The following is an 11,980-nucleotide window of genomic DNA, read 5'->3' as shown; positions in this document are numbered from 1 at the left end:
GCCTTTCTGACCCAAGCAGAACTCCATTTCCTGTTGCAGGCAGAGGGCAAGGTTTAATTCTCGGGTACTACTACCACTACTACTAGAAAGAGGTGAAATCTAGCCATCACCAATGGCAAACAGATGGGATGGGGGGTTCACGAGTTTCAAATAACACGGCACTTATCCTTACTAATGACAAGACATATTTTGACTTAAAATTCTTTAATGTTTTAATAAGACTGGTATTTGTTATTATCGGTACTAAGCATAAACATATGCTGCATGAACTGTAAACATCGGCCTGACATTTCAACACACTGGCTACTTAGTCCACTGCAGTACTATAAAAAGAATTTAACACTAGTATTTGAGTCCAAAACGAGAGGACTAAGACAGAAAAGTGTCCACTACATAACAGACACATAATTTCAAAGAGCAAAAAAAAACAACACGCATCAAACTGACTGAGACCCAGTGACACAATAACTACACTTTATATGTTCAGGAGAAACTTTAGCTTCAATAAGATCTTCTTTCTATATACGAGTTATCTTACACTGTCAATGTAAACAAATAAGTGATATGTGGTAACGTATGGGAGATAGAAATGTGGTAAGAATTCTGCATGAAGGCCTGGTTTACATCTAAATCCCACACATCACAATCTTAATGTTAGAACAGGACATAGGATACCTTTTGAATCGAGGCTTTAACTATAGCACAGAGAAATAGGACCTACGCAAGCTCGAGGGAGACAGAGATATGCATCACTGCCTCTGCAGTGTAGTCAACACGAACGCCCCAACAAGCTAAAACACTCTCACTATCTTGGTGGAAAACACCACCAGCGGCACTGCAGTGTTTTCCTCAGCATTGGTACTGCACCAAAGTGGAGAGCTTCTCCTCCATATTCTGTTCCCTTCACAGCTCATCTCAAAACACCCCCATGTTATTCCCCCCCAACACACGTTATTTAACACAGAAAACACAGGCACACCACTGAACTAACTCAGGCAATTGTGACACTTATCTATCACCACAGCCAGCTGTAAGTCTACTGATTGTACACAGACTCTTCCTGATAAGTCCAGATAGCCAGTGGGCATTTTAAAGCACGGTTCACTTAATAGTCCCATAAAACACACACATCCTCTGCGTGAGTTTTATTTCTGACCATCTCATTTGTTGCTTTCCTTGTAGACAGACGTGCAAGCACATCCTTTTTTGCTTTAATGCTGGAAAAGGCCAACAAATGGACAAGACACAGTGCTTCATGACAGGAATATTACGACGGTGTGCACACTAAACTGGGAATGCAGATACAGTAGTTTTGCTATAAATTAAAAATCATTAAGGCGGTATCATTGCACTCCCTGTTGCAAGTGCCCATCACTGCTAATCCTGAGTATGCAACAAAGTTAAACCCAGCATTACTCTAAAACTTACTGTAGAAGAAGTTCATTCATCTTTGCTTCCAAAACAAGCCTTTTAAACCACATGCCCTACGTCGTGTTAATCTGCATACTCAAAACATTTCAATATAATTTTAAAAATATCAACACACCGTTGTGTGGCAGTCCCATCACACATGGGCAATAATTCACCACAGCTTAATTAGGTATGCTAAAACAACTTAAAATAGCTCCGTTACCTGAATGTGCAATACACGCAATGAATGCCTGTTTTTGACCAAATGATCACAGCTAAACATAACCAAAGAGAGGCTCAAGAAGCAGAGCAGCGTGCTAAAAAAGCCCTCCAGTGAAAACAGGGTACAGTATATGAATATACAACCACGGAGCACACTTTAAGCACTTCCATGCATTAAAAAAAAAGCCTAACCAAATGAAGGTATTACTAGTTGACCTTTGTCGCAACACACAACAACCCGCGTTAACCACGGCGGCAGCAGGAGTCAGTTTGTTGTTGTTGACGCGTTAGCAGTGCAGGGCCAGTAACGTCAAATGCAACTTACCTCTGACTGAATTTCCACAATTTCAAATAGTAATCTGAATCTTTAATGTTTAGTCTACGCCGCGATGTTTTCGGCCGATGCTGGATGGTCCCATTTGTTGCCGTGGGTTCAGTACAGACTGGTCAGGAGACATCCGCATAAACTCTCGACGACCATCGCAGCTCAAAAGCAGCTCACCGGAATCGAGGCTAGCGCTAGCTTGTTAAAACCGTGCAGAGCGTCCTACGTCCACAGAAAAAAAAAAACAATAAAATATCCACGAAAACTCGTTTACAGCGCAGCTATTTCATCTTCGCCACAAACTACGAAGCTTTGACACTCCATTTGTACAACGGTAGGCTTGCTTGGGTGAACGTAAACCATCAAAAGATCATATTTTGTGTCGCTTTAATCCTCTCCGCCAACCCATTCGAGCGGTTTTCGAGCGGCCTTTGACTTCAGTGTGTTCGGAAGCTGACGACGGAAACGCTTCGGGAATGAAACGCGCGTCCTGATTGGCTCTGGCGCTGTGGGCGGATACCGTCACCGCACGGGAGGAAACTGACGCCATTTTGGATCTACACAGCATCCTGCCCTCGCTTCAGAACCAATACAAGCAGGGCTCCAAAGTGGCTGACCACGGTGCGCAGTTTCAAACGCAGGCGAGCACACTCCATTATATAGTTGGAGACCAAGAAAAGGAAATGGAGTACTAGACATTGGGTGCGCTCGTTTTGACTGTCGCTTTACACTATTATTATAAAGTTATTAGAATAACTTTGTTTATTCTATTTCTAGAAACCTTAAACTTAGTTTGTTTTATTTCTAGAAACCTTAAACTTTGTTTATTTTATTTCTAAAAACCTTAAACTTTGTTTTTTTTTGGCTCGTTGTTTACACATTTAGATTTTTCATAGGTTATATACAATGCAAAAATTGATGTCTTCTGCAAAACGTATATTTAATATTTTTAATCATTTTGTGAAGTGAGTATTATTAAATATATATACGTATATTACGTATATATATTTATTAATGCCGGTATTGACTGACTCGCTAATTATAAAAGTATAATCACAAGCATTAGTATTCACCATATATTTGGTGCTTATCAAGATTTAAGTTGTTTCAATGGATCGATCCGACCCAGACCTCAAACACAAGTTATTGGTCGGAGGAGACAGCCCTGGCAGGTAAGCGGAGCATGCTGGTAAACAAATCTGACGCACCCACAGTCAAGATGTAAAGCCAAAGGATGAAACGAAGGCTCCTATTGGCTCAAAGGAAACGTCTCTACTGTGATTGGTTAATGTATCGGTCACTCAAACTGACCTGTACACGTCGCTTATCATATTGCCGTGATTATTTACAGCAGCGATGGAGATGTGAGGGGCAGCAGTCTGAATTATGTAATTCCAGTTGCAGTTGATTTCACGGCCTGGTGATAATGAGGAGAAAGTAACATTAAAAATACTTGCTGAGGTGATAATTTGCACTGTTGATGCAGCATGGCACATAGTTTCAAGATTCATGATCCATCTCAAAACGTGTTATAGTTTTTTGGGGGGGATCTTGGATCTTAAACTGACAACAAAATATGTTCATTATGTATACCTTTTGCTAAAGCTGGCTGGACCTACTCAACCCAGAGTGATAGCGCACTCTGCTGGAGTACTCCTATAGTGTCAACACACGAAATATGTTTTCCTCAGAGGTTTCAGAGACTACAATAAAATCCAGATGAGCATAATATTCTGATATTAACGCAGAATCATTTGAGGAGGTGAAATACTTTTTTTTTTACTACTATTATCTTGATAGATAATTATTTAAATGGATTTTATTTTTTGTTTGATTTTTTTAAACTGCTCGCTACCCAGGGAATGGTTGTATTGTATAGCAGTGTTTGGTATAATTATATAATGACTTTATATTGTGTTCTTGTATTGTTGTACCGTGCATCTTACATATAGGAAATCTGCAATGTTTTATGCGTTTTTTATTTTTATTTTTTTTTAATAATCAGTAACATAAGACACGGACACCAGTATCCCATAAAACTGTCACTCAGCACAAGAGAAGCCCTGGGCCCAAACTTTCTTAATATTATTTATGTCAACAGTAAGAATAATGCGCAGTGAGTGCGCGTCTCCTACTGTAGTAGACATGAGGATTTTACTTTGCTGCATTGCACACCTTCAGTGTTGGGCAGAATTTAGCAGCAAATAAAAAATGTAATCTAAGTGACTCCATAAGTGACTGTAATATTATGCTAGACTGGAGACTGCAGCGCTAACATTATACAACCTGCGCAAACATCTGCGCAACCAGTAAGACCTTGAAGAACACGGAGAGGTTGAAGTTCAAAGTGCAACGCAAAGATGTTTCCAAAGGCAACGAGATGTGTTCATCTGTGCTAGTCAATCTTCAGACTCATGGCAGCCTGTACTACAGTGATAATTAGACAGTGACGATAAACTATCATTCGTAGTAAATACTTACTTTTCTTTATTGTTTCTGTCTTTTCCGTGCGCAGGAAGGGCGCTTGTGAACAGTTGCTGACATCTTTGCTCGGCTGCACAGTTGAATAACACAGCAAGCTAGCTCTACACAGAGGTAGAGGTAAACAAACGGGTTATAACACACGGTTTTAGCGTGTTAGAAAGCTGAAAGCTATGGCATTGCAAACAATAAGTTAATGTAGTGCGTTCAGTGACACTATGTCAGCGTTGTTGTTGCAGCACCGTGCTGCCCTTTGTAGGAAATACAGTAGAGCTTTATTGTGGACGCTCTCAAGGCGAAACTCTCATTTATTGGCAAACAAGTCGATATCCAGCGATGGTGTTAAAAATGTGCTGTCCAGATGGGGTAATGTCAGAAAGAGGCTTCTTTCACAACCAGAGCGGACACTTACAAGTCAGCCACAGAAACTCATTCAGGTAAGACACAAATATTCACTAAACGTGATGATTTGTCTCGTCTTTGTGTTTGGTATTGCTCACTGTTAGTGCTGTGAGTTATGAGTGAAATGTGGGAAGAAAAAGCAATGAGATCTGCTTTAAAGGGCATGATTCAGCCTGACTCAGCAGAATTTGAATATGAAATTGCAACTTCAGTTAATTTTGTGTTTAAACATATTTTTTTTTTTACAAACAGTGTCAGCTGTTTCCATGAGCTTGGAGTTAGATTGTTAAGCCAAATTGTCAGTAACTAAGGCTGACTACTTGAAAAAGTATTTAGAGCACCACCCTATGTTTCTCAGTCTGCAGCCAGGATCATTATACAGTGGAAATAGTTGAAATTAAATTATTATTTTTATAACTTTACTGCTTTTGCTTGGTTGTAAATGCATTGCATAGTTACAATGCATGTGCAAAATATACCAATTGTCTTTACTTCTTGTCTAATTTCTTGTTACAGCAATATATGTTGTCCCAATGTTCCCATTTTAGGAGCTTCTTCACAGACCCGTGGGTCCTGACATGGTGGGAATTAGCAAAGAGTTAATCAAAAGCAACCTGCTGAGGAACCCTGTTGGTTTGATAAATCTATTAGGTAAACACTCATCAGCCTTAGTATGATTAGATGATACTTACTTATACTTATGCTATGGATTTATGTATGGCTACATATTTAAAACATTTCTCATTTTAGGGGCAACAGACTTCTTCAGTTCACCTCAACCTGAACAAGAGAAAAATAAAAAAAGTAATGGACCAAAGGGAAAAACTCCAGAGGAAGATGAAGGTAAGCGATAAACACATGGCTATTCAATAACCACCCCACATCTGGCTGTGATCTTGATTTATTTCTCTGATTCTTTTTCTCCTCTTCTTCCGTAATCCGCCTCATCTTTCAGAGGAGAAGAAACGTCGTGAGCAGGAGGACCGGATGTACCGGGAGCGCCTGCGGACCCTCTTCATCATTGCGCTCATCATGAGCCTGCTGAACTCCATTAATACCAGCGGTGGTAACATCTCTTGGAATGACTTTGTCAATGAGATGTTGGCCAAGGGGGAGGTGTCACGTGTGCAGGTCGTTCCTGAGAGTGACATTGTAGAAATCTACCTTCACCCCGGAGCAGTTATCTTTGGAAGACCTGTATGTTGTGCACGATTGAATGCAAACGCACAATTAGCATCTGAACTTTTACTGCAGATGTGCATGCTCACCTCTCATTTCCTGCCACGTGTCTTGCTTTGCAGAGGCTGGCGCTCATGTACAGAATGCAGGTTGCCAACATTGACAAATTTGAGGAGAAGCTGAGAGCTGCTGAAGAGGAGCTGAATATTGACACCAAGGACAGGATACCGGTGTCCTACAAACGCACTGGATTCTTTGGGAAGTAAGAACATGACCTTTCTCAGAGCAGACCTTAAATTCAGAGAAATCCATATATAAGGTGCCTGCCAAGGTTCAAAAAGTAATCTGAAGGAATGCTATCTCTACACAGAGTGAAATGATATATCAGAGTAAAACATATTTAAGACTCAATTTTTTTTCATCTGTTCACTTTGCAGTGCCGTCTATGCTCTGGGGATGGCTGCCATCGGTGTGGCTATTCTCTGGTATATCTTTCGACTAGCAGGCATGGTTGGCAGAGAGGGCGGCTTCAGTGCTTTTGTGAGTGAGACCACATTGGAACATTGCCACGTGTACATTTAGGGTTCCTATTATGTCCCAATAATAATTAACTCGCATATTAACAACATACTTAACAGAATCAGCTGAAGATGGCCAAGTTCACCATTGTGGACAGCAAGTCGGGTAAAGGTGTGAGTTTCAAAGATGTAGCAGGCATGCATGAGGCCAAGATGGAGGTAAAGGAGTTTGTTGACTACCTCAAGGTAAGAAACCACATCCATAGTGATATACAGTAAGCCATGTATCTACCTTCCAAATTTCCCATAACAAATGCTTTGAATGTCCCCATTGCAGTCTATTGCTTACCATATTGATGTTATCTATTGTCAGAATCCAGAACGATACCTTCAGCTGGGAGCCAAGGTTCCCAAAGGTGCATTACTGCTTGGGCCTCCAGGCTGTGGGAAGACCCTTCTGGCTAAGGCTGTAGCCACTGAGGCCCAGGTGCCCTTTCTGGCTATGGCTGGCTCTGAGTTTGTGGAGGTCATTGGAGGTATGTAAAGATAGCTCCAGCTAACCAGCAATTAATATGGTATATAGCCAACAACATATATAAAAAAAATGCAGATGTTCAATATGACATTCGATATTATTGGTTATGACAATATTGTGATAGATCAATGTCTGTTCCTCCATCACAGTGCAGATTTACTGTAAAGAAATATTTTGTGATGTTGGATTTTAAGCATCATTGCTCAGCATTATATGGCAGCCTTATGAGAAGGTTAATTTCTGAAGACATATTAGATGCTGTATGTCACTCGTCAGTTTTGTTGTTACTTATATTATGTTTGTGTGTAGGCCTGGGTGCTGCTAGGGTCAGGAGTCTGTTCAAGGAGGCTCGAGGCCGAGCGCCCTGCATCGTCTACATCGATGAGATTGATGCTGTGGGAAAGAAGCGCTCCACCAACATGTCAGGTTTCTCCAATACTGAAGAGGAGCAGACCCTCAATCAGCTGCTGGTAGAGATGGATGGTGAGACACTTTCAGAGTAGCTTGTTGTCACCAGAGGGGGATTTTCAGACAGAATAATGAAACACTCTTTTTCTTTTGCAGGAATGGGAACAACGGACCATGTCATTGTCCTGGCTTCCACTAACCGAGCAGATATCTTGGACAATGCCCTCATGAGACCAGGCAGACTGGACAGGCACATCTTTATAGATCTGCCCACACTACAGGTAGTCTTTTTTCCACACTTGATGTTTTTGTAATGATGTAGATAAAAACTTTGTGCTCTGTGCTTATTTGCTCCTGAACAATCACCCTAACTGTGTCAAGAACTGTGACATAGTTTAATTCAGAATCTTAGATGATATGCAGCCTTTACTTTTGCTGTTTTGAAAATATACTGAATGATGTGAACATTTTCATTACACCCCTTGTAGCTACTAATTTTCTGCAAATTAGTATCCTATTAAGCTGTTCCTTTATATATTCTCTGACAAACTCTGTCTAAACCTGCTACACAGTTAATGTGGTTAGTTGTCCTGATATTATAAAGTTTGTTTGCTTGTCTGTCTTATTTTTATTGTAATAATTGTCTCTCAGGAGAGGAAGGAGATTTACGAGCAACATCTGAAGATCTTGAAGTTGACCCAACCAGCTAATTTCTACTCTCTGCGTCTGGCTGAGCTCACCCCTGGTTTCAGTGGTATATATACATACTTACTGTTTGGTTGATGTTTACTGACATGTAACTCCCTCGTTTGGTGATGGTGAAATCTCTGTCAACTCACTTTGTCTCTGCAGGTGCAGACATTGCTAACATTTGCAACGAAGCTGCCCTGCATGCTGCCAGAGAGGGGCACAAGTCCATCGATACCTTTAATTTTGAGTACGCAGTGGAGAGAGTAATAGCAGGTACAGTGATGCAAACAAAAAATCGTACATTGAACATGTCTCAGTTGACAGAATCTGACAAATCTGTGTGTCTTCAGGAAGTGTAAAGAAGAGTAAGATCCTGTCTAAAGAGGAGCAGAGGGTGGTTGCCTTCCATGAGTCTGGACATGCTTTAGTGGGATGGCTACTTGAGCACACAGAGGCAGTCATGAAGGTAACACACTCTTGTATGTCTTATCCTCGATGTAGTGTAGGCTATTACTTGCTTACTACATCCTTAATTGTATGTCTGCCATATTTTGTTTTATTCAGATTAATTCTATAGTTCAACGTTTTGGCACTTTCCATAGTGTCGCCTAATTGATGCTTATAATTTATAATTTTATTGGAGATCAGAGATTAAGTGTATATTAAAATAAAGAATTGAGTCAGACACCATATCTAAGGAAATCACTTAAAAGGGACTCAGGACCAATCTTCTACCAAGGCTGTGTGTCAACAGTTCTTCACTTTATTCAAATATCGCCTTAGTCATTTGCCATTTCTACACTTTACTGATATTTTTTGGAGATTAATATAAAACTGTGTATTATCTCAAGGTAGAAACAAAAATTATCATGGGTCTCATTCCTCTGCTAGTCTGCCTCTGCTAGTATTTGCTCCATTGGACTTTCACACGTCAGACTATGTGTCAAAACTAGGCTGACCAGGACATAAAACCAAGTGTTAAATGTTTAGCACTCAATTAACACCCTAATGGTTATTGGTTGCCAGATGGGTCACCAACAACCCAGGCCACACTGCATTTATTAATGAGTAGAAAGTATTAAGCCAGAATTTTGAAGAAGGACCACTGAGGCCAAAAGTCTATTTATACTGTTCACCAAGCAAGTTTAGGAAGACTTGATCAAATGATAGACTTGAACAAAAAACATCATACACAGTGAGATAGACACGATTTTTTTTCCTACGACATGGATGGACACACAAAAAGTCATTGAAAATACTAAAATAGTCATTTTAGAAAAGAACCAAAGCTTCACCTTTTAGTTCCGTTCAGTTCGCTTTTTGAACAACTCTTATGTTGAAATCACAGAGGGATCATGTGGTGTGTTTTCCAGGTGTCCATTGCCCCACGGACTAACGCAGCACTGGGATTTGCCCAGATTCTACCCCGTGACCAGTACCTTTTTACTAAGGAACAGTTGTTTGAGCGGATGTGTATGGCCCTGGGAGGAAGAACAGCTGAGGCTATCACCTTTAACAAGGTTACAACAGGTACGCTCCATCTATTGTATATTTTCTGCACACTCAATCCTGCTGATTGCTTTCAAATAATTTGGTCAGAGCATTCTATTGCTCAAATTCTCCCTCAATATCAATCTTACCAAATTATTATTATATATATATAGAAAATGAATCAAACAAAGGAAACAGCAGTGGGAACAAGTGCAATGATCTCATCGCTCTTGGAGTTTTTTCTTTTTTGTTGTTGTTTTGTCAGTTAATTATTTTGACCTTTGAATTTACATTTGGTTGCTAATTATTTTGATAAATTGAATAGTTTTTTTGTAACTGTTTTTTGTAACTCAGATCATCACTCACCTCTAAACTGCTGAACATCCAAATATAAATACTCTCCTATGCTGTGCAGGACAACTTTGTGTTATTAATTCTCACTCTGTGTCCCCAGGAGCTCAGGATGACTTGCGTAAGGTGACACGTGTGGCCTACTCTATGGTGAAGCAGTACGGCATGTGTGACAGTGTCGGCCAGGTCTCATTCCCAGATACGCAGGAGCAAGGTGCCATTGGACGTCGTCCTTTCAGCCAGGGCCTGCAGCAGCAAATGGACCACGTGAGTTCTAAAATTGGTTTAGTTCTCTGTTAGCCCACATCAGCACGCTGTGAATGTTGACATGATTTGGTTATCACCTTAAAGTTTAGATTTTTTCTTTAGCTTTTGCCATATTGTTATTAGGTGTTCTGAAATAGGTCTACTTCTCATCTCCCTGGTAACTTTACCGAACACAATGAATGTTGTTTCATGTGTAGTATGAATTTGACAACACTTGTTCTTTCAGGAGGCTAAGATGTTGATAGCCCGTGCATACAGGCACACAGAGAAGCTACTACTGGACAACAGAGACAAGCTGATACTGGTCAGTTGTTCCCTTCTTTGATCATTTTCTGTGCATTTACACAGTAACCTTTTGCCATCCTTGGGCTTAGCACTCCTGCATTACCATTGGTTTATAGTTCGTGTTAATAAGTCACGACTTTTTGGGGTCTGTCTTTCCAGTTGGCCAATGTGCTGTTAGAGCGTGAGGTGGTGAACTACGATGACATCGAAGCCCTGCTGGGTCCACCACCCTACGGGCCCAAGAAGATGATCATCCCACAGAGCTGGTTGGAGGCGGAGAGGGACAAACAAGACACAGGAGAAGACGAGCCTCAACCACCTCCCCGCAAACAGAGAGAAGATGACGTGGAACCACACATGGTCTGATCTTAAATGGTCTCAGAATGATTTTCCAGCTACATTTTGGGGCTAATCAGGGGCTGAGTGAATTTTATAAAACCTGGCATTGATTCCTTCTCTTTGAAGTTTTATATGCCTGAAAGTGAAATCATCAAAGTTTCTTAAAAACTTCTGCAGTCCATGCAGACAAGCCAGTGCAACTTTGAGAACTATTATTTTGGGAGGAATTCTATCATTTTTAGCTTGTGCTTGCTGCACAGCCGTATTATTGTGCCACGGAAGCACTAAAAATAAGTCTGTTTAAACAGGATGTCTCTAACTAGCTTAAACTGCAGACAGCCTAAAAAAGCCCTCTAATCAGCATTTACTGAATGTGCAATCAACAATTATATGCCCTGTCCTAGAATTCCAAAACTCTGTTTGCTAATGCCTGAAACTGATGTGGGATCATTTTTATACAGACATACTGTAGCATGTACAGGTTTGGATTCAAGTATTACTTTGGACAATATATGTTGTTTCACATCTGTAAATGACATGGCAAAGGAACTGGTAGCCATTTGTAACATAATCATTCTGTACTGAAAACAGTTGACTCTAGGGGCTACTTGTACTTTCTCAGAGACTTTCTACACCAAATATATTTGCATTCATTCAGGGGACTCACATCTACACAAACACATTAATGTCCACATTATTGTGTTTGGTATTCAAGTGAGCTGCAGTAAAGAATTATAACAGATTGTAGTAGATTGCTGTGGACATTTAGTGTGTAGTTTAAGAGTTTAAGAAAGACATTTTGAAATACCCCTTTAAGACTGAAATATCAAAGCGTTAATAATTAAGCTGCAGATATTACTCCCCACACCGTAGTTCCTCTCTCACCGCGAGACATACAGATTGAGTTAACAGATTTAGTTTGTGTTTTCTTTGAGAAAAAGTCTTCATTAGGGACTGTGTTTTGGTTGAAGTGAATGTGAAGCCACAAAGGATGATGTTGCGAAATATTAAAGTTTTATTTAAATATTGTGTCTTCCTCTTTATGTAGTATTTGTGTATGTATGAATTATGAGTAAA

General features: G+C 40.2%; 2 protein-coding genes across 3 annotated transcripts in view; one reads left to right on the top strand and one right to left on the bottom strand.

The window, feature by feature from the left end:
• The window catches only part of ankrd11 (ankyrin repeat domain 11), a 93,219-nt gene extending 90,807 nt beyond the window's left edge, over window positions 1-2,412 (bottom strand). For both annotated transcript variants that reach the window (XM_035682395.1, XM_035682396.1), the window contains exon 1: window positions 1,958-2,412. The gene's annotated coding sequence lies outside the window, so the exon portion shown is untranslated. The remainder of the gene's footprint in view (window positions 1-1,957) is intronic.
• A 2,244-nt stretch (window positions 2,413-4,656) lies between these two features.
• spg7 (SPG7 matrix AAA peptidase subunit, paraplegin) lies at window positions 4,657-11,927 on the top strand. The gene is made up of 17 exons (XM_035682397.1): window positions 4,657-4,875; window positions 5,389-5,491; window positions 5,591-5,683; window positions 5,796-6,037; window positions 6,142-6,281; window positions 6,457-6,559; window positions 6,658-6,783; window positions 6,911-7,073; window positions 7,382-7,555; window positions 7,637-7,761; window positions 8,132-8,234; window positions 8,333-8,443; window positions 8,521-8,636; window positions 9,544-9,700; window positions 10,116-10,279; window positions 10,506-10,583; window positions 10,724-11,927. Exons 1-17 carry the CDS (start codon window positions 4,657-4,659, stop codon window positions 10,928-10,930), a joined length of 2,424 nt encoding a protein of 807 aa, XP_035538290.1. The 3' UTR covers window positions 10,931-11,927.
• The last annotated feature ends 53 nt before the right edge of the window (window positions 11,928-11,980 follow it).

The sequence above is a fragment of the Morone saxatilis genome, unplaced genomic scaffold (assembly GCF_004916995.1).
Source record: "Morone saxatilis isolate NCDOM2014 unplaced genomic scaffold, NCSU_SB_2.0 Contig11, whole genome shotgun sequence".
Classification (NCBI taxonomy): domain Eukaryota; kingdom Metazoa; phylum Chordata; class Actinopteri; family Moronidae; genus Morone; species Morone saxatilis.
The sequence above is the reverse complement of the archived record's forward strand: the minus strand, read 5'-3'. Positions and strand labels throughout refer to the sequence as shown.